At 54.3% G+C, this 23,033-nt stretch overlaps 1 protein-coding gene across 8 annotated transcripts in view; it reads right to left on the bottom strand.

The window, feature by feature from the left end:
• SHANK2 (SH3 and multiple ankyrin repeat domains 2) overlaps positions 1-23,033 on the bottom strand; it is a 427,977-nt gene that overhangs the window by 344,313 nt on the left and 60,631 nt on the right. For all 8 annotated transcript variants that reach the window (XM_088018088.1, XM_088018082.1, XM_088018083.1 and 5 more), the window contains one exon: positions 16,254-16,331. In XM_088018088.1, the coding sequence (XP_087874214.1) occupies positions 16,254-16,331 (78 nt within the window). The remainder of the gene's footprint in view (positions 1-16,253; positions 16,332-23,033) is intronic.

Below are 23,033 nucleotides of genomic sequence, written 5' to 3'. Positions count from 1 at the left end.
GAACACAAAGAAGCCATCAACTGATTACACACAATAAAATTATATTCCACCATGGAAAGGCACAAAGCACGGACACCTGCTACAGTGTAGACGAGCCTCAAAAACAGTACGCTGAGCAAGAGAAGCCCACCCCAGAAGGCCATGTAGTGTAGACTCGATTTATACGGAAGAGAGACATCCACGGAGACGGGAAGTAGGTCCACGGATGTCAGGTCCTGGGGTCAGGTCGGGGAACGATGGTGGAAGGGTTTCTTTTGCGGGATGAAAGTGTTCTAACATTGAGAGTAGCGGTGGTTGCTCGTATCTATGAATACACCCCAAACAAGCTAACTGTACACGTTCCATGGGGGAGTTGCACGGTAGGTGAATTATGTCTTAATACAGCTGTTTTAAAGAAACACTTAAGGATGGAGCCCTTGGAAATTGAGGCCAGAGGCCACTGCCACTCCCCTCCCATCACTTAGAGGGACACTGTATGGGCTGCTCGGACCCCAGTCAGAGCTGTCCACTTGGCCACGGCAAGTCAGGACAAGGGGACTGAGATGCAGAACAATCATCTGGTTTGTGAGCTTTTTCCAGGTGGGGACACTGTCACCGGTGACCAGGGGCAGTGTTTTCTGAGTCAAGACCTCACCTAGCCCTTCCAAAGGAAGAAGAGAAGTCCTGACATGCCCCTATGTTAAGGGTCAGCTGCTGGCTACCACAGTGTCACTGCATGGGTCCCCGATTGTGACAGCCACCATCTGCTGGTGGGTCCACCTCGTCTGCACAGATACACACTCTCAACTACCCTGATTATTTTTCCAAAGTGAAAAATCATCCTAACATTTTAAAGGAAGAATGAAAAACATCATCCATTTTCCTTCAAGGCTGTAGAAATCCTGGCAAGTCAAAATTAGCATAACATACATTGCTGTTTTAAAAAACTTTGAGTCTCTGTAGGCAGTATTTATTAGCCATTTCCATAAGCCCACTCGAAACGTCTTAGAATTACCATAATCTGACACCGTATCTTCCACCAAAAATGTCTTCTTCCAGCAGAAACCGTGATGTTCTTGGAAGAAAAGAAAACATTTTGGGGACATCCAGTTCTGGGCAAAAGTGTTGGTTCTGCCTTGCCGATGGACATCTTCACGACAAAGACCAAGTTCCTTTGAGGAAACAGAGTCATTGTCTCTCACAAGGGTTACAGGAAATCCTAATTTCCAGACGTACTAGTTCTTCTCTTAAACCGTGGCCTGTAGGAAGCGAGGCCCCATCTCGGACGCTCCAGAAACGGGATGAATAAGGACTCTTCAAATTCAATTAGTGACAGAAGCAACAGGGGGTCCTGCTGGGTCCCATGCCTGTGCTGTCCTGGCCAGGGGGACCACGGACATAGAGAAATGCACCCCATGGCAGGCAGGACCCCCATCGCTGGCTCTGCGCCCATTTCCAGGACACCAGTTCTGTTTTCCACTAACTAGAGCCACTATCCCAAGTCAGGCTGCCATGCCTCCCCTTCCCAGGCTGTGAGCAGCACCCTCTCCTGAGTGTTCGGTCTTGTGCTGGGACAGAGCAGAGCCAAGGTCAGAGGAAGTGGAGAGTCCGCCAGACCCTCAAAGACCCCACGTGGGGGCCACCAGCTGGAGGGCAGGGGTGCCCGTGCTTCCCTTACAACACTGTCCTGGTGGTTGCCACACAGACAAAACAATTTAAAAACACACAGTGTGCCACCTCACGCCCATGAGGACAGCGACCATATAAACCGAAGCAGAAACAAGGGCTGGCAAGGATGTGGAGAGCCCTGGGCACGGCTCGAGGGAACGTGACGTGGTGCAGCCGCCGCGGAAGACGGCACGCGGCTCCTCAGAAAATGAACCACAGGCTTTCCACGTGGCCCCGCAAGCCCACTGCTGGGGTGTCCACAGAGAGGCGAAGGCAGGGCTTGGAGAACCACCAGCTCACCCACGTTCACGGCAGCATTATTGCAATGGGAGCGCCCAAGGGTCCATCCACGGACAAAGGGAAAAACAAGTCGTGGCCTGTCCACACACTGTCACTCAGCCTTAGAAAGTATGGACATTCTGACACCTGCTCCGACGCAGATGGACTCCGGGGACACGATGCTCAGTGAAATAAGCCAGACACAAAAGGACATATATTGTAAGATTCCACTCATATGTGGTCTCTAGAGTCTCCAGATTCACGGGGACAGAGAGTGGACAGTGGGCACCGGGGCCAGGGGAGGGATGGGGGTCGGTGTCTCAGGGGGACAGAATTTCAGTTTGGGAAGGCGGAAAGCTCTGGAGACAGATGGTGAGGACGGCTGCACAACAGTGTGAATGCACTTAATGCCCCTCAACCCTGCACCTAAAAATAGTTAAGGTGGTAATGTCTACATTATGTAAATTTTACCATGATTGAAAAGAACTGAATTTCTAAATTCTCTTGAAAAGCCAGAAGACCTGGCAACATTGGATATGTGTATTTTACCACGATTTTTAAAAAAGCAAACGTGAAATAACATACACCACAGATGCTCGCTTCTTACTGCAGATCGAGAGTCTGTCCGTGGCCCTCCCTGCCGCAGGTTGCGAGGGCCGCATGCATCGGGCCAGCCTCCCCTCCCCCTTCTCACTCTGTTTCCCACACTGCCCACACCTGTTCACTATGCGACCTTTGAGCACAGGGTTCCCAGCCTGAGAAGCGACCCTTCCCACCCACCTGCATGCGTCTGAGCAAAGTTACTCGGCATTCAGACGTCAGATGAGGTGCTGCTCCCAGGGAAGCCTGCTGGGCCCCAGACGAGGCAACCCCCAAATAGGCTCACCTGGTGCTTAGCACCCCTGTTGCAACCGTATTTTATCAAGTATAAGACAGCGCACACGCATGATGCTCGCTGTTTTATGTGCCCAATGATGGAGAGGCTGCCGACACGCCTTCCCCAACACTGGGGAAAACTCTTCAGACCTCACATTGCTCATCTGGGGACAGTTCTGCCCATCGTGGGGAGCTCCTGTGGTTTCAAATGCAACTGATGACAGCTGTGACAGGTGAGCAGAGAGCCCCCGAGAACAGGTAAGACAGCCATCACTAAGTGGTGGGCGGCACGACCTTCCGAGGGAGTCGCTGTGGGCGCCCGGTGGGAGCAGGGGCTGGTCCTGCGGCGTGTCCCGTCCTCGGGACTCACTGACACCCAGAAGGCTTCGGGTAAGTACTCGCTGGACAACCAATGAACCTGGAACCTCAGGTGAGTGTCAGGGGCCAACTGGCCGAAGGGGAACCCTCACAGGTACCCCCCAGGTAAAGGGTGGTTCCTCAGCAATAAGAATCTCAACATGGGGCCTCCTGCCTGGGGACGCACGGCATTTGCAGGAAGTCTGCGTTGCACGGGTGGGCGCCAAGCAGTCCCTTGTGCTTTCCAGAGAGCCCAGGGGGCTCCCACGAGAGCCCACTGGCTCTAGAGAACCAGGAGCGGGGACGGGGCTCAGCTACCGGCAGAGCCGATTACACAGTACATGCTGATGGGCAGGCGTTCTGCCATGGTCACAAGAGCTCCCCACGATGGGCAGAACTGTCCCCAGATGAGCAATGTGAGGTCTGAAGAGGAGAGGTCACTAAGGAGACCAGGACCAGTCATTTGAACAAGTAGGCTTAATTTCTAGAACTTTCTGTTCTTGAGCTGCCTGCATCTTGCGAGGGGCAGAGCTCTAAAATGGAGCGATGGAGGCCCAGCGTGGACCTGGGAGAGGGCTGGAGCAGCCTGTGCCAACCACCCTATTCCCCTTCCCCTGTATTCTCCAGGCAGACCGCTGGGTTTATTATCCCATTTCGCAAACTGAGAAACAGAGTCTTAAATGAGTGTGCAGACCCAATTCCGTGGCTAGCTGGGAGCCAAAGCAGGAATCACAGCCAGGCCCCTGGGCTCAGAGAACCCACAGAGCCATCCCAAATCCATCCCAGAAGGTCACCCATATTTCCAATACCCTAAAATCTAAGGCCACGACCGGTTCTGTTCCGTCAGGCCATAAGGATGTGAACTTACTCTTTACCCTTTTATTGCACGGACGAGCACACCTACTCTGTGCCAGGCCCTGAGCGGGGCACTTGGCTTCAACTGAGAGATGAATAACACACAGACTCTGCCCTAGACGATGCTTTTCCAAGACAAGTAAGCCCTCTGGGAGAAGGAGGCTCGAGAATGCTTGGCAAACTCCAAGTTCTGGAAAGCACAGCAAAACTTCGTCCTGAGGTCTTTCTTTGTAACGCTAACAGGCGTCTTAAGCCAGACCCCGTATTATGAATCGTTCCTAATAAAGCTGGGATTTGGAGCTCCCACCATGGAAAGCCTGTGGTGTCCCACTTGGGCCCACACCCCCTCCCAGCAGCACCAGCTGACCCACCGGTTGGCCTCGCTCCTGGACCCTGAGGGGTGAAGTCTTGCACTAATTGAGACCAATGTGGCCTTCCTAATGTCACAGCAGGCAGAGACTTCTCCCTCGTGAATAAACAGCGTTCTTTAAATGCCAACTCTCTAGAGCTTATTCTTAAACGTTAAAAAAAAAAAAATGATGGAGAAGAATCCCTCTACTAACACCAACTTGAGAGCCTCCAACTACCTTTAAAGCAACAGACAAAAGGAGTATGACCACCGCGTGCTTGTCTTTGCTATAAATTTATCTATTTTGCTGGCAATCCCGTGGCTTCTGGTGAGCAGGCCGGCAGGTGGAAACCACAGTGGAAACAGTTCTCAGTTCTCAGCAAGAGAGAAAGAGAGAGAGAGAGAGAGAGTGAGCTGGCCAGGTCAGCGATGGCAGGGCATCCCCACCTCCACGGACCTGTCTGCCCCCTATACGGTCTCCTACAGAGAAGGGACCAGAGATTGTGAGCAAGGGAACACAGTGAAGACCCCAAATGGTGGGGAAATTACGCTGGCGCCCACTGGCGGTCCCTGACATGACTCAGTCAGCACTGAACATCGTGGAAGAAACGTCATTTCTCATTGCAACCAGCTCCTCGGGGTCCCTTTCCTTCCCTGGGATTTCTCGATCGGCCTGCCCTTTCTGGAAATGCTGCTGGTAGCTGCAGCATTTAAATTGGGAGCCTGGGATCTGTAGCAGGAGACAGGCAGCCCATGCTGCCCAAACCCCGGTTCTCCACCTGGTGCTGGAAAGTGACACTAGGCAACCCCGGACAAGCTAAGACACTGGGCGGAGGGACTCTGAGCTTCTGTAAAGTCATGGGATCGATGCTGCTTATGCCCAGGAGGAAAGCTGAAAATCACCCAACAGCAGATACCCAGAGGCATCCAAACTGAGAGGAGAACTAGAGGAATGGAGAGCACAAACGTCATATACAAGTCCCTAAGTCAAGTGGCAGAACACATGCCCAAGAAATCAGAACCAAACAGAAACCCCAAAGCCTTTCACTGAGAACTGCGGACTGGCTCTGTTGAGGGCCCACCCGGGTGGACCCTGCTTGGTGCCTCAGTGCCTGAACGAGGCCCGCCTCCCACCCACATGGGCTTCAGACGGGGGACGGGAGGCCACGCCATCATTTGTCCCCTGCTGCCCCTCCGACACTACAACCTCCTCAGGGCCCAGGGAGCTGGGTGAGCCTGCGTGCCATGGACGACCCAGGCACCAGAACATTCTGGAAAATGGCTTCCTTTTGGCCACACGGACTTGGTCCTGGGACTGGGTGTGACTGTGACCCCGGCATGTGACCCAAGTTCTGTGCCTGGGCTGTGAGTGGGGACGTTACTGACCCTCAGCCCCAGAGAGCCTGGTGCTGGGGAGCTGCTCAGAGGATGCACGTGGCTCCCACTGTGGGCACCGAAGGCAAGCATGACAGGGAAGACAGGATGTAGGGAAACCAAGTCTGGGCCAAGACACAGCGTTGTCCCTGTTCGACTCAGGAGCTGACTGTATTTCAGGAACACAAACCCACTTGTTGGGTCAACCAAAAAAAGGCAGTTTGGGGAGAGAATCTCATGAAAACCTAGCGTAGGATGTATGGCCGCACCTCTCAGAAGCCAGGGGACCTCTGGGAGCCGCAGTCTACGTTGGCCGTGCGTGTGCGTGTGCGTGTGCGTGTGCGTGTGCGTCCCTCTTACTGTCTCCTAGTGCATATCACCTCTTCCTTCCTCCATTCGACGTGCCCCGCCCTGGCCCCCCTTTGCTCCCCCAGGATCTGCGTTGCCAGAGGGTTCTTTCTGACCCCACTGGAAGGCCCTGGCTCAGTCCCAACGTCCTAGGGGGAACAGTCTGATTGGTCCAGACCCGGTCATTCTGCTGAGGTCCGGGTGGGAGCACAGCTTGGGGGCCTTAGGACAGGTTCTCAGCATCACTGATGGGCTGTCCCAGATATGTCTCTAAGCCCCGTAAGCCTGGAGGGGATGCTCAGAGGCTGAACCACACTGAGTGGGTAGGTAGAGGCAGGTAGACTTCCTGAATGTCATCCATGTAGTTACTGCTCTGGGGTTTATTTGGAAGAGCATTCCCCCCGCCAAGGAAGGGCATGTCCCTAAAACTAACACTCACGGTACCTCAAGGGGTAACAGAAACAAAGGCTTAGGTGAGACAGACGGAGACCCCGGGAGACCAGGATGATGTGCGGTGAGGGAGTCCTCTGGACACCCCCTTCAGGGAGGGGCCTTGAGCTTCCCAGAGGGACAGCAGTGAACAGCCAGCCAAGCTGGGGGTGGGGGGCCCCCCAGGCAGAGGGAATGGTGAGGCCTTATCCAGAAACTCTCCTCTGCTTGGCTACTGTCCTTCCCTCCTGGGGTGGGCAGAATAACTGCCCCCAAAAGATATCACAACTGAATCCCTTGGAGCCTGTGAATACAGGACCTTATGTGGCCAAGAAGGATGTCTGCAGACGTGATGAAGTTGACGATCCTGATATGGGGACACTGTCCAGGGTTTTCCGGGTGGGGCCTAAACATAACCACAGATGTCCTTAGAAGAAAGAGGCCGAGGGAGATTTGAATACAGAGGAGGGGCCCCATGAGCACACAGGTGGTGGCTGGAGGGGCACGGCCACACCTCAGAGCCCCGTGGAGCCCCAGAAGCTGGAGATAAATTTCCCCCAAATTGCTGTGTTGAAGCACACCCCCCCATGGGTGGCACTCGGAGGTGGGGCCTTTGGGAGGCGGTCAGGGTCAGATGAGGTCATGAGGGTGGGCCCCGCAACAGGATCTGTGCCCTAGTGAGAGGAGGAGGGGCAGAACTCTCCATCCTGCATGCATGCGTGGAGACAAGGCCACGAGAGGACACGGCGTCCGGGAGCCAGGAGGCGGGCCCTCGGCAGCCACCGAATGGGCTGGCACCGGGATCTCGGGCCTCCAGCCTCCAGAACCATGAAGGTGAACGTGAAGCTGCCCGTTCTGTGCGACTCCGCGCTGGCAGCCAGCACCCCCAGCCACGCCCGGGCCCACGGGTCACCATGACCGTCTACACCTCACCTGCAGGCCGAGAGCCAGCCAACTAGGACTGCATTTCCCTTGAGTAACAGCCATGTTTTAAAACCTGCTTTTCTGGGTACCTGTAATTCATTCATCCCCACGTTCTGACGGAGGTTTCACTTGTACAGAGCACGTGTCCCCTCCAGGGGCAAACACACGGGGCCACCCGCTTCCTTTGTGTCCAGGTGACACCCGTCCCAGCGCTGCCCACCCCTCTGCGCCCACCAGGCTGGTGCTCCGGGCTCGCGCCAGGCCGGGGTTAGGGGAGCGCATCCTCCAGCCACGTGCATGGGAGGCTCGCAAGGGTTCCTGGAATACGGGCTCACAAGGCTCTTCCCTCAGAGTTTCAAGAGGAAGGACTCAATTCAAGGTCGACGAGCTTCCCGTGCTGCTGCTGCAATGTTTGACCCCCGATCTTTGATGCGGAAACTGGCTTTTCTCTCTTGAGACTTAAGAATCATGTTTTTATTTTTATTCCTAAAGTTCTGGGCTCTCGTGAGCCCTGTCCTGGCCGTGAGCCTTGGTTCCCGTGTCACCCTGGAAAGTCAGGGGCCTTTTTGATCAGGAATCTTGCGTCCTAGTGGGTGGCATTGTCTCGAATAACCTCTCTGCTAATTTCTTCTCTTTTTCCTGGTTCCTCTGGAAATTCCATCATTCAGATGTTGGGCACAGGTGGTGGTGACTCCTTGAATTTCTCTTGCCCATCTCCTCAGGCTGCAACTGTCAGAGGTCGGCTATGTCATTAATAACTTTCAAGAGCCCCTCAAACGCCCCACAGCACACACGCGGTCTCCTCCCTTCTTGCACTGAGAATGGTGTATGCAGTCTTTAAGTTCCCTTCTGGGCTCTGAGTTTCTCAGGTTCTATCCAGCATCTCTATTCCTGCTCTTTGAGTGTCTCCCTTTCATGTTGGGGTTTCCCCGAGCCGGCCCCAGTTTTCATCAGAAGCACCTGCCCACAGAATGGAGGCTCTGGGGGTGGGCTGCTCTGGTCAGCAGGAGGCCCCACAGGCTGCGTTCACAGGCGGGATGAATCACAGCACACAGGTTCCATGCCCAGGGGTGACAGCAAGTGCAAAGGCCCTCGGGCAGGAACGTGTTTGGTGTGCCTGAGAAAGGGTCAGATGTCCGGGCATCTGGAGCAGAGACAGCAAGCCAGGAGAGGGACTCGGGGTGCGAGGTCGGCGAGATCCCAGGCCGGGTCATACGGGCCTGGCAGGTCACGGCACATTTAACCAGTGCTCCCAGTTCCAGCCCCATGTGCATCCTCAACACGGCAGAGCCTGGCCTCCATGAGATCTGGCTGGCCCACAGCTCTTTCCACTGAAGGCAGGTTGGGGGGGTTTTCCCCGCGCTATCGGGGCAGTTGTCATGTGCCCATCTGCTTCTGGGTTCCCTAATTCTCTTGACCTCTTTCTTCTCCACTTCCTAGTGCTGAGGACTGCTGACCCTGTCTCCTGCGTGTTTACAAACTGGCCGAAGGTGCTCACGAGCCTCTCTCAGCGAAGGGAGAGCGGCGCCTGCCAACAGACCCCTCTGGGCCCCACCCCGGCCTTGGCCGAGGGTCCCCTGGGCAGGAGTCTAGGCCCCCTTCTCCTCCCACCAGCTGCCTGTGGTGCATTCTCAGGGGCGCCCATCCCTGACTCCCAGCCCGCTGGTTTCCTTGCTGCTCTTCAAACACATCAGGCGTACTCTGACCCCAGGGCCTTTGCATGTGCCGGTTTCAGACCCTGGAAGGCTCCCCCCAGGGATGTGCATGGCCCACTTTCTCCCTGCCTTTTCCGCCGTCTCTGCTCAGGGTCCAAGGCCATGTGAGGTTCCCGTCATGAAAGACCCTCCCCCCTTTCTCTCCACCCCTCTCCCTGCTTCACTGTCCTTCACGTTATTCACCAACCCTAACCTGTTACGTGTCTATCTCTTTCCTTATGAATTATCAGTCTGGCTGGCGTGTACCCCACGAGTATAGGGGTGTTGTGTTGCTCACTGACGTTGCTTCCCCAGCACCCAGAACAGAGTGTGGCTCTTACTGGGAACTCTGTGTGCTGCTTGAAATAACGAACTTGAAACCCGATTAGTCTCATCACAGATATGCACAGTGTTCCACCCTAACATTTCCAGTCACCCAAGTCTCTAGACCCTAATCCAGAAATACAACTTCCACGTGCTTGTTTCTATGGAACACAGAGTCTGAATCCCAGATAAGACTTACAGAAAAACTTAAAAAGAAAGTGTATGTAAATGAATGGCTTGCCCAACCCCTCATCCTACACAGGGGTGACAGGCTGCAGGGCGTGGAGGGGGGAGACCAGCCAGGCCACAGAGTGGACAAGTTGGGCCAGGGTGAGCAGGGAGGGGTGAGGGGGGCTGTGGCAGATGGAAAGCCTACTCCTTCCCCAAGGGGTAGGGCTGGGGTCCCCAACCCCAGTCAAATGCCAACTTGCACAAAGGCTGCCTTTCCTAATTTTTCAAGGGAAGCTGGAAGCCTGAATTTTTATATGAAATATAAATGTTGGCAAAGAATTTCATTTTTTAAATACCCTGGGCAGGCCACAGTCAAACACTCTGGGGTGATAGCCGTCAAACAGTAGCTGATTCCAGCCACAGGGTAAGTGAGAGCAGGTGTCCTGTGTGCCCTCCAGAGGGTCAGCGGGTCACAAGGTGGGAGGCAGGTACCCACGGCACCCAGGTCCTGCCTCGGTGAGCTGCTGTTGAACACACCAGACAGACACACCACAAGAAGAAAAGACAAATAAAAACAGGATCTGGCTGGACAGAAAAAAATAAAACGTTTCACCGCTCACCACGGCCAGGGCTGAGACGAAACCGACAAACCCTCCATCATCTTCAAGGGTCCCAGTGCTGCTTCCCCCGGAACATGCGCGGTGGGGGTGAGGCATGAGAGGGAAGCCTCGAGCGTCCAACGTCCCCAGGTGTGGCATCCCCTGGCATGTCTCCCGCGACCCTCGGCTGCAGCTCCAGCCCTGCTTCCCGGCTTCCAGGCCAGCCTGCTCCGCGCCGCTGATGACAGCAGGCCGCACCCACAGCACCATCAGGCCTCCCCCGCGGAGTCCTGATCCCCACCCCCTCCACCCCGTAACTGCTGTAATTATCCCCACTGCACAGGTTTGGAAGGGGCTGCCTGAGGGTCCCGGGGCGAGCGGCTCACAGCAACAGGAACTGATTCTCCCCCCACCTGGAGGTCAGAAGTCTGAAACCCATTTGTGGGCAGTGGTGAGCTCGCTCCAGAGGCGCTGGGGGAAGGACCTTCATGCTCCCCCAGCTGCTGGGGGCTCCAGGAATCCTCGGGGCTGTGTCCGGGTCCCCTCGGCGCTGCCTCTGTGGTTACGTGGCCCCTCTGTGTGTCTGTATGAACGTGCATTTAATGCTAACTTTGCAATTTCCCAATGTCCACTCCCATCACTTGCAGCATGAAAGACGGCACAACAGGAGAGATCCTGGGACCAGGCTCACGATGTCAGCATGGAGCGTGAGGTCATGGAGAAATCAAACTGTCCGGAGCCTGCTCTAAAATCCACATGGATTTCAATGACACGAGCCACTAGCGAGCAGTTTGGGTTTTGAGTCGCTCAACAAAGAAACAGATTCAGAAAAGCGCCCAGAGGGAATCAGGAACAGAGGTGCCCACTGGGTGCATTTACTCAGTTTCCCAGAGAACGTGCAAAACCAGACCAGACGTCCCTACAACGTCAGAGTGACTTTGTCGCCGGCCTGGCCCCCAGCCCAGAAGCAGCTGCTTCAATAACAGTATGATCAGAACCAACAGCACGCAGTCTTCGGCAGGGTGCTCATCACACCGTCTCGAATCAAAGGACGGATCCACCCGTCTGTCTACACCGCGGAATGAGTGAGCTCGACGGGAGCTCCATGCCAAGTACACGAGACGCGGGGTCTGAGGGACGACAGCCTCGGCTTCAGGAAAGACACAAGTCACTTTCATGAGCTCAGGGCTCCCCTGGGGGCTGTGCAAGGCCACAGGCCGGGAACCATCGAGTGAATCACAGAGCGAAGAGCTCGAAGACACGGAGAGCCATCATGAGACGGAACTTATGGGGATCTGCCTCCGGGGCAGCCACAGCCCTGGGATTTAAAACTCAATTCCTCGTTTCCTGCTTTGGCCTTTCTCCTGCTTGTATGTCCAGTGTGGTGGTCGAGGAGGAACACGGGGTCCAGAGGGAGCATGAGCCGTGGGAGGAGCCCCAGGAGGAAGGCTCCAGGGCGGGCGGGGCAGAGAGCTATGCCCACCGCAAGGCAGGCCATGCCACGGCCACTGTGCACCACCTTTACCAGCCCCGCCCACCCTGCCTTCACACTTCCTCCCTGCATGAGCACCGGACGCCAGCCCTCTGCAAGGTCTCTCCTTCCATGTCCCCTTCTCCCCATCCCCCGCACTCCTCTGCATCTGGACGTCTGAGCGGCAGCTGCCGAACACAGCCAGGGAATGAGACAACCATGACACACGTGGGGAGAAAGGCCGCCTCTCCCCACACGCACGCCAGGTGCTGGAAGCGATGCTGAAGACACCACGGAAGCCCCTTTCGGGAGGGAGGAAGGATTCATCCGTTCCCCCGAGCGTCAGCCCGAGGTGTGCGGGGACCAGCAGGACGTACGTGTGTGTGTGTACGTGTGTGTGTGTGTGTGTGTGTGTGTGTGTATTAAGAGATTAAGAGATTATTTTAAGGAACTAGCCTGTGCGACTGTGGGGGCTGGCAAGTCCACGGTGTGTGTGTGTATTAAAAGATTATTTTAAGGAACTAGCCTGTGCAACTGTGTGGGCTGGCAAGTCCACAATCTGTAGGACAGGCCGGCAAGCTGGGAACTCCGGCAGGCTTTCTGCATTACAGTCTTGAGCCCGAATCTTGTCTTCCCTGGGAAACCTGTTTTGTTCTGTTTTTTTTTTAAGGCTTTCCACTGATTAGAGGAGGGCCATCCATGTTACTAAGGAGGGTTAATCTCCTTTACTCTAAGTCCACTGGCTCTAGATGTTAGCCACATCTGCAAAACACCTTCATAGCCACACCCACACTAGGGTCCGATTAGATGGCTGGGTGCCCCTTGCCAAGCTCGCCCAGCAAACCAGCCACCACGGCTGTTCTCTCCCTGGCTGCCTGCACTCCAGCTTCACACAGACTTTCTATGTCTTCAGACTTCTTTCCTTTCTGATTTCACAATCAAGATACATTTGGTTTTTTTCTTTGTTCCCTTGACTGAGCAATCCAAAGCACAAAGGACCCCTGATGTCATTCACTCCATGGCAGGATGCAAGATATGCTACCTGTCAGAGGGAAGTGTCTCCTTCACTCCAGACCCCGGAGCGCTGGACGGGAGGTCAGGAGGCGTGGAGACCACAGGCTCAGCCACTAACTTATTTTGCACTCCCATGCATCCATCTCTCTAGAATTCCACTTTGCCTATAAATTATGAATAAAAATGCCTACCTCATTGGGTTGTCTAACATCAAATGAGAACAGTCAGAAGAACATTTATGAGCTTTAAAATTCTGTGCACCAGGAAAGATTCGTCGTCACCACCACCACCATCACCATCATTGCCTTCATTTTCTTCACCATCACCACCACCACCATATTCGTCTTCATTTTCTTCACCGTCACCACCACCACCATCACCGTCTTCATTTTCTTCAAGGTCACCACCACCAAAATCACCGTCTGCATTTTCTTCACCGTCACCACCACCACCATCACCGTCTTCATTTTCTTCACCGTCACCACCACCACCATCACCGTCTTCATTTTCTTCACCGTCACCACCACCACCATCACCGTCTTCATTTTCTTCACCGTCACCACCACCACCATCACCGTCTTCATTTTCTTCACCGTCACCACCACCACCATCACCGTCTTCATTTTCTTCACCGTCACCACCACCACCATCACCGTCTTCATTTTCTTCACCGTCACCACCATCACCATCATCGTCTTCATTTTCTTCACTATCACCACCACCACCATCACCACTTTATAGGTTGAATTTTGTACCCCCCCCAAATTCAAATGGTGAAATCGTAACCCCCAATATGTTGGTATTTGGAGATAGGGCTTTTAGGGGAGTGATTACAGTTACATGTGGTCATACCGGGGGGGCCCCAACAGATGCATGTTTCTATAAGGACAGGATGGGACAGAAGACCCCCCCCCACATGTGCACAGAGGAAAGGCCAGTGAGTAGTTTGCCATCTATTAGCCACGAAGAGAGGCCTCACCAGAAACTACATTTGTTGGCACCCTGACCTTACACTTCTAGCCTCCAAAACTTCGAGAAATAAACGTCTGTTCTTTACTCCGCACAGCCTGTGGTGTTCTGCTGTGGCCGGGTGAGCTGACCAAGGCAATCCCCGCCATCAGCATCACTGCCTAGTACACACCCAAGTAACAATGTAAGACCTTCTCCTCCTCCTCAAAAATCATCTCTCTTGGGATTCTCAAGCCCCTGCAGACACCAGGGTTTCCAGAAGGCTTCTCAGAACCCAGAGCACAAAGCCCTGCCTTGAGCTTCTGACTCAGTGGGACTGGGAGGCTGGGGGCTGCGTATTTGCATTTTCTTTCAAGTCCCGAAGCGTTGCTGATGCTGCTGCTTCAGCATCTGGATGAAATCATTAAGCAAACGTTTGGCCAGATGAACTCGTGAAACGGTCCAAGATTTCTTAGTACAGCAGCTGAGGATCATGAGCGTTTTGCACGGAGCACTTCTGATCCCCTTAAACAACACAGCAAGCCATCATTCCCCCACACGCTCAACAGGAAGGGACTCTTCTTCCATAACTGGGAGGCGGGCGCTGTGAACGAGAATGAGAGCCAGGCACCTCGCAGGCGGGGATCCGCGGGCTGGATCACATCTCCATATCATTGCAGCACGAGGAGGCGGGAGACACGAGGGACGGAACCAGCTCCCAAATCAGTGGAGCCCGTCCGGGCATGCAGACCAGGCACCCCAGGCTCTGATTCCACCTGTTCCATGAGCAACCTTCGCAGGGCACAAAGTCCTATCATGCAACTGCATTTTGCATAACTGTCTTCCAGAACCATTTGGGCACTTATGACAGATAGCCCTGTATTGGAGTGGGTGCAGGACCTCTGCTGGGAGTGTGTACGAAGCATCCTGCCAGGACTCCCATAGGAGTGCCCCGTGCCAGGGAATCCCTGCCTGGGGGGATGGTTTAGCAGTAGGGACCAACAGGGGGGCCACCTATGTGCCGTCTGTCCCAGACGCCCTGCAAGGCTGCGTCCCTGGAGCACCAAGTGGCGGTCACAAGGCACTGCCCCAGAGAGTCAGAAAGGGCTCTTTTGTATTATCCAAGGATCAAAGGGCATCAGCTGTCCTTTTTAAGCAATTTAAACAATGTTTTGACTTGAAAAAAAAAAAAAAGGACCAATGACATCCATAATCTAGTGGCAAAGGAAATCTTTAAACGAAGACTACCACCAAGCCACAGCAAAGCCCAAAGGGGCAGACATGGCCACAAAGAAGTGGAAGGTGCCACAGCTCCCTCTAATCACCACTGGCAAGAAGACACTTTCCCGGAGAGTAACCGCAGTCTTTCTAGACCAATGAACAAACCAGAAAGTCACCTCTGCGAAATACTCCCATTTTGCTCTAACCACCTGAAAGCCATGAGATTCGAAACCACAATCCAGGCCCACCGCAAGAGCGAACTAAGTGAACTTTCAATGGTGCTTATTAGATGTTCTGCCCAGTGTTTTGATTAAACTGGTTCATTTTCAAGACATCAAACCTGTACTTATTAGTAATGCCTCAGAAGAGTATTAGGAAAACCATCCATGTGTGTCAGTTCTAAATTAAAGACCTCTCTTGGCTCAAAAAGATGCAAAAATTAATTCCAAATAAAATGACAGTCACTTAGACTTTCAGTCAAGTGGAGATAGCGGACAGTGTTTGCCATAACTTAATGCATTACCCAAAAAAAAAATTCGTTTCCACCCCATCAGCTGCATCGAAATCAGATGAGCCCCGTGTCCACGTGATGGGATTTTACTCGGTCATGAAGAGGGACAGAGCCCTGGCACATGCCACCACACGGACAACCCTTGAAACTGGTCTGCTGAGAGAAAGCAGCTGGACACCGAAGGTCACCTGTGGTGCGGTTCCTTTTCTATGAAATGTCCAAAACAGGCAAAGCCACAGACAGAAAGTGGATCGGTGGTTGCAGGGGCCCCGGGGGTGGGGGAGAGTGGGAAGCAACGGCTGATGTGTGGGGGCGCGGGGTTTTGTTTGGGGGTGATGCAATTCACATAGTAGTGATGCTTGCACAACATCGGGAATGTTCTTACGGCCACTGAAATGCACCCTTGGAAGTGGTCGAAACGGTCAACGTTGTGTGATACGCATTCTACCACAATTTAAACATAATTAGGACGGCAGCTTTGCACCCCGCCCCCGCCCCGTGGAGCACCTTGCCAACCGATGCTGGGCTAGGGTTGCTCCCCTCCACTCAGGGACCACAGGCCCTGTGGGGGTGCCAGAGATGACAGGCCGCCACCCCAAGACAGAGTCATGAAGGCTTTTCCACAGCTGCCCTCTCCAATAGCCCACAGAGACAAGTCGTTGGAGGGAACAGCTGACTGAAATGTGTCAGCAGCTCCGGCACAAAGAAGGGATGGCGCCAGGAGCACGCAGCCTCCGAAAGCAGGCGACATCCCCAGCGAGACGGGCCCGCCTCGCGTCCAACACACAGGTCCGTGAGGAACCCCACATGGCCTCCCGCGACCGCGCACACGCAGGGGATGCTGGCTCTGAGAGCCCCCCACCTGGAACGGAGTCTGGCTGTTGTGGTTCTTCTGTTCCTTGTTCCCGCCCCGGAAGAGCAGCACTCTGGCACAGCTATCCTGCAGACGGAAAGAGAGAAAGCTGTTTGCGGGTCGGCAGCACAGACAGGCTCCAAAGGAACCGGCTCAGAGGCTCGGCTCCCAAGGGAATTGGGGACGTGCCCGGGTAAGGTCCCCAGCGTGCCCCTCTGCTCATCGGGGTGGTGAGGAGGCGGGCGAGCGGCCCCGCACCCTCTCAGGTGAGGCTTAACTTCTGCAAACACTTTGGATGACTTGGCAGAATCTATACAAGTGTCTAATACCTGCATCCCGTGGCCAAACAATTCGACTCATTAAGACTGATCTATAGAACGTCTTCTGTGTGTGTATAAAATATATAACAAGAAAAATACCGGACGGAAAACACAACAAGAAAGAGAAAACCCGGAGGCAGCATAAATGTTCTAAAATAAGGGACAGTGGGAATGTATTCTAGAACATTCTTCACCTAGAAAGTTTTAGGAAAAAAACAGGTAGATCCACAAACCTGTAAAGAAATACACCAAGAACTTCCAAGTAGAAAACACAGACTTTCCAAGTAGAGAGTCTCATAACAATAATACAGCGTAACTCCATTTATGTTTGAAAAGCCTCAAGGGGGTGAATGAGCAGACTGTAAGCACCAGCAGCTGCCAGTTCCGAGAGGGAGTGACCTGGCCAGTTGGAACCAGGACTCCAGAGCCCTGCAAGACCCCCGCTTCTGCAATCTCTTACAAATGCTCCGTACAGCCCAACAAGATGCTCGCTGAAAAGTCCCACCATAAACACAAGAATAAATCCTCGCCAGGTACCGCCATTCATGCCCTCCCAGGTGGGACCCAGCCAGGGGCCCCCTCCCACCAAGGGAAGACTGTGAGTCAATATTAACCAAGCCTGAGACATGGTCCATCATTCTCCTTTTAATCAAGAGTCCACGTGAGATCACGTTCCAGAGCTATCTCAAAATTAAAGGGCAAACAGTTTGCTCAGCTTGGTAACACTCATACCTTGTGTGTGCAAACGTGTATGCAAATGTGTGTGTACACGTGTGTGCAGAAGTGTGTGGGAACTTGTGTGTAGAAATGTGTGTATGCACATGTGTGCGCAGCTCTGAGTATGCACGTAGAGGGCAGGTGTGTGTGGGCGTGTGTGTGCGCATGTGTGCATCTGTGTGCGTGTGTGTATGCATGTGTGTGCAAGTGTGCGTGCATATGTGTGCACGTGTGTGCGCAGCTCTGTGAGTATGCATGTATGGGGCAGGCGTGTGTGTGCATGTGTGTGCGCAGCTCTGTGAGTATGCTCGTATGGGGGCGTGTGTGTGTGCATATGTGTGTGTGCATAGCTCTGTGAGTAGGCATGTATGGGGCAGGCGTGTGCGGGCTTGTGTGTATGTGTGTGTGTTTGCATGTGTGCATGTGTGTATGCATGTACATGTGTATGTATGTGTGTCTGTGTTGTCTGTAGGCATGTGTGTGCGTGTGTGTATCCACGTGTGTGTGCTGCTCTGTGAGTATGCACGTATGGGGGCAGGCGTGTGTGTATGCATGTGTGTGTATATGCATTGTGTGTGCATGTGCGTGTGCGTGCAGCTCTGTGAGTATGCACGTATGGGGGCAGGCGTGTGTGGGTGGGCTTGTGTGTATGCATGTGTGCATGCATGTGTGTGCATGTGTGTATGCCCGTGTATGCATGTGTGCACACCTCTGTGAGTACGCACGTATGGGGGCAGGCACGTGTGCGCTTGTCTGTGTGCATGTGTGTGTATGCATGTGTGTGTGTCCATGTGTGTGCATGCATGTGTGTGCATGTGTGTATGGCTATGTGCATGTGTGTATGCGTTTGTGTGCATGTGTGTGCATGCATGTGTGTGTACGTGTGCATGAGTGCATGCCTAAGTGCACGTGTGTGCTTGTGCATGTGTGTGTGCATTTGTGTGCGTGTGTGTGCAGCTCTGTGCGTATGCACGTATGGGGGCAGGCGTGTGTGGGCATGTGTGTATGCAGGTGTGTGTACACGTGTCTGTGAATGTGCACACGTGTGAAGGTGGGCATGTGTGGGCACACGTGTGTAGGCATGTACGTGCACACTTGTATATGCAGGCATGGGTGTGTGCGGGCCTGTGTGTATTCACGTGTCGGGTGGGTGTGCGTGTGTGTGTGCAGGAGTGTGCACACGTGTCTGTGGGTGTGTGCACACAATGCAGAGGTGGGCATGTGTGGGCACACACATGTGCATGTGTGTAGGGGCAGGCGTGTGTGTGCACGTGTGTGGAGGCGGGGGTGTGCGTGCCAGTATGTGTGTAGGCACATGTGTGCAGGCATGTGTGCATGTACATCTACATGGGTGTCTGCACATGTATACAGGCATGTGTGCATGTGTGCACACATGTGCATGTGAGTGCATACATGTGTGCTCTGCCATCCAGCATCCCTGCTAGGGGCTGACAGGAAGCCCATTTTGTAGACAAGGCACTGGAGGCCCAGAAAGGTTAAGTGAAAGACCTCGGCTTCGGAAAGGGAGCACGAGAGAACACTGTGACCCAGAGGAGTGGCCACGGGGATGCTGGCTGTCTCCCCACACGGCTGCTGGCTGCCGAGGTCCTCCTGGAGGTCCCTCTTCTGTGATGCACCAAGGTGCGTCTCCATCTGCTTAAAAAAGTCAGTCGAGTATAGACAGAGCAGCAGTCTGCATTTTTTTGTTTTGAGAGCCAAAGCATCAAGAAGAATATCATTTCCCCTGCCAATGATCTTCTCCGCAATATTTTCAGAGACACGTAAGACAACTACCCCAGCCTCCCCTTGGCAGCGAGGATCGCTAGGCTTGCCCTGCCCCCAGCCAGGCGGGCCATCCCTCAGGGTCACCACCTCCTGCAGGAGCCCAGGCGCCACCATGTTCGTTGTATACATGAAGGAACAGACCCAGAAAGCACATTCGTTCATGCACACAACTAGTCGATAGAGAGTGTCAGTCTGGCCCCCGGGGACACAGAGCGCCGAGCAAACATGTGATGGAGAGAGTGAGGGCAGGTGGTCAGGGAAGCCCCCCGTCCCCCAGGAGTGGGTCCCTAAGCCAGCCCGAGGCGAGAGAAGAACTGGGTGACAATTAGGGGAAGTGTTCCCAGCAGTGCAAAGGCCCTGGTGCAGGCTGCACAATGTTGGAGCGAGGGGGCAGGGGCCTCCGGAGCAGTGGAGGGGCACTCCCACCTCCAGACACCAGCTCATGTACAGCGTGCACATCACTCCAGGCTCTGCAGGAGGCGCATCTGAGAGAAGCAAGCCCGGAGGGATGGCCAGTCGGGGGCGAGGGTGGCCGTCTGGGAGATGCCAGAGGCCAGGGCAAGGGTGGGAGGGGCAGCGGGGAGCCGGGGAGCCTGGGACGGAAGGGGCTGCGAGGAGCAGGGCGGCAGCCCGGACTCCGGAAGCCGCGGAGGGAGGGGCGCTGTTCACTCAGTGGGGAGGGGCCCCCTATGCAGTTTCCACAAGGCCTCTGGGCCGGGCAGGCGGCCCCACGGCCAGAGCTCAGGGCAGAGGTATTTTCTAGAAGGTATCCAAGGCCACAGATGGGCCTGAGGCCACCGCAGGAGAGAATGTGGGCCGGGGGCGGCACGTGGGGGTGGCCGGCTGCCCCCAGGGGGAGGGATGGAAGCCTAACGGGGTGGCAGGTGGGGAAAGCTCCCAGGAACTGCCAGGGAAGGTCAGTGGGGTCTGGAGACAAGCAAACGGGCAGATGGAGGACACGAGTGAGGTGTAACCAGATGCAGGTTACAGGTTTGCCCAGACGGCCCTGTCAAGGACAGAGCCAGGGTTGAAATTCTGGATTGCCACGTCCCACCCGGTGCTTTCATCTCCATGGCATGGAGCTGATGTCCCCGATGGGATTTACTAAATACTCCAAATTGTAAGTCGGGAACTCGCTTCCAGTTTGAACTACCCTCCGACACATGCCTGGGTGGGCAAACTCGGAGAACAGGTGAAGTGTCAGCATTGGTGAACAGCCAGGGTGAGGGCGGGAAGACGGGTGTCCCCAGAGCGGCTGGAACCCAGCCCCTTGGAAGAGCAGCACCCTAAAGACCACACCTGACCATGCCATGGACCACGGCGCCTGTGCCTGACCTGGGCCCAGGGGAGCCCCGTCCCCACCCCAGCCACGGGCCATGGAAATGTGTCCCTGCAGCGTCGGGGCAAAGAAATACAGGGCGGGTTGGAAGCCCAGCTTTGCCGCTTACCAGCCGAGCTGCTGTGGACCAAGCATCCATCTCCTGACCTGTAGGAGAGAACGTCAACCAACGGCAGCCACTGAAGGCTCCCTGGAGATCTAAAGGGAAAGACCATGTGGACGCCCTCCTTCCACGACATACACACCCCCAGTGCCCCTGAGGATGACGACCCCCATGAGGGCCCCGGGGAGGCAGCCACCGTGCTGACCGGTGCTCTGCTGACCCCAGAAGGGCCACAGAGACGCAGCCTGTCTCTTCCTAGCTTGGGTCTCCCTGGAGTGAGAGGCAGGGCTTATTTCTCATCCTCCCCACAAACTGGCCTGGCCTAGTAACCTTTGATATTTAAGACTCCCTCCATTCCTTCATTATCCGAGCCAGAAAAACAAACTCCAGGCTTCTTCCCTCCCTCTGGGTCTCCAGAAAGAGCCAGCAAGAAGCTGAGGGGCCTGACAGATTAGACACAATTTGCTGCTTACAGTCAAAGCCCTAATTAGTTGATTTCATAAGAGAAGGGCATATTATGATCAGTGTATTTTATTAGAAGTGTGCAGATGTGGTCTGCCTAAACTTGATAAAACACACACATCAAATCCATAAACCTGGATGCTTTTAGATTTAACAAGGAGAGGCTTGGCAAGGCGAATTAGCAGCAGCAGGACCTTCACCACCATCATCATGACCATCATCACCACCATCATCATCATCATCATCATCACGAGCATCAGCACCATCACCACCATCACCACCATCACCATCATCACCATCACCACCACCACCATCATCACCATCATCACCACCACCATCATCTCCATCATCATCACCACCACCATCACCACCACCATCACCATCATCACCATCATCATCATCACCAACACCATCACCAACATCAGCACCATCACCATCACCACCATCACCATCAGTACCATCATCACCACCACCAACACCATCATCACCATCATCACCATCAGCAGCAGCAGCAGCAGCAGCATCACCATCATCACCATCAGCATCATCACCACCATCATCACTACAATCATCAGCATCACCACCATGATCATCACCATCATCATCATCATCACCATCAGCAGCAGCAGCAGCAGCATCACCATCATCACCATGACCATGACCACCACCATCACCATCACCACCACCATCACTGCCATCATCACCATTACAGCTACCATTTACTAAGCATCCACTGTGTGGCAGACATACCATATGTTTTTTTTTCTATTTTAAGCCTCTTAGCAACCCTGGCAGTTAGGTAGAATTATCCTTACTTTACAGATGGGAGAATTCATTCCCCAAGAGAGACAGGAGTTTGCCCCAGACAATAGAGCATGGTCATGGTCTAGGCCCCGTGGAGCCCAGACTGCCATGCCTTCTTGCACTGCAACTCCACCTCACTGTGGCTGCTTCCGGTTCCCTTCCCTAAATCCTATTCTGACTTTACCACACTGTGTCCCCACCGCTGGAGCAGTCTGCTTCTCAACATGATTTCCTGGAGTGCTCTGTATGTTCGCCCTCTGACACCCCTTTCTGCTGAAAGTTGCAAAGCGGCTCCTCTGGTCGGCACTGAGCCCGGCCTGATGCCACCACATGATGCCCACGTGTGTAGAAAGGAGGAGCATAACACATTGGTGACGTGGGAGGACAGGGCTCCGGTTAGGGACAATGTGTGGTGCACTGTGGCCTAGACCATGACCTTGCTGGGTTGCTGACCATGCTACAGAGGAGGGACACACAGCCTAGAGCAGCAGCAGGCTGATCTTGGGACCCTGGAGAGAGGGGACAGCGCTCACACGCCTACCCGGGCTTACTGACACACTGGGGGCAAGTCGCTCAGCCTTGGAGCAGGGAGTCTGTCTACACGTGTGTCTGGGGAGCGTGGAGATGCAGTTTTCCCCGCCCAGGCTGGGCAAAGTATGGCGCCCAGCCTAACTCACCTTGCTGCCTGTTTTACAAATAAAGTTTGATCGGCAAACAGCCACACTCACTCACCTCGGCGTCGTCCGTGGCTGAGTTCCTGCTGCAGCGGCAGAGTGGGATGGCTGTGACCAGGCCCGCGTGGCCCACAAAGCCAAAAATATCTACTAAGTGGCCCTTTACAGGAAATGTTTGCTCCTAAAAGAAAATACCTAAGAGAAAAAAATACTCCCCAGGCACATGGGGGAGGGTCTTCCCGAAGCCATCGGCTGAGGGCTGGGGAGAGATGGGGGATATAGGCAGCGCCAGGCCAGTCACACCAGGCCCCGTCAACAAGTCAGAATGCGGACTACCAGACTGTTTGAACCTTCCCTAACAAAATACCACCGACGCTCTCAAAGACCGTCTTGTCCACAATTATTTCAAGTGACAGAAAACATTTCTTCCTGTCTTTCTTTTTTCACTCATGATAAATTATGCTTGAAATCTACTGGGGAAAATTAAGGAACGCTTTCCCCCTCTAAGGCAACGATTAAGAAGCACGTATCGGCACAGATGTTTTACCAGCCAAAGCCAAGTCTCACGATGTGCGTTTTTCTGAA

The sequence above is a fragment of the Eumetopias jubatus genome, unplaced genomic scaffold (assembly GCF_037043125.1).
Source record: "Eumetopias jubatus isolate StellerSeaLion01/CBP00866 unplaced genomic scaffold, mEumJub1_p1.0 scaffold_13, whole genome shotgun sequence".
In the NCBI taxonomy this organism is placed as follows: Eukaryota; Metazoa; Chordata; class Mammalia; order Carnivora; family Otariidae; genus Eumetopias; species Eumetopias jubatus.
The sequence above is the reverse complement of the archived record's forward strand: the minus strand, read 5'-3'. Positions and strand labels throughout refer to the sequence as shown.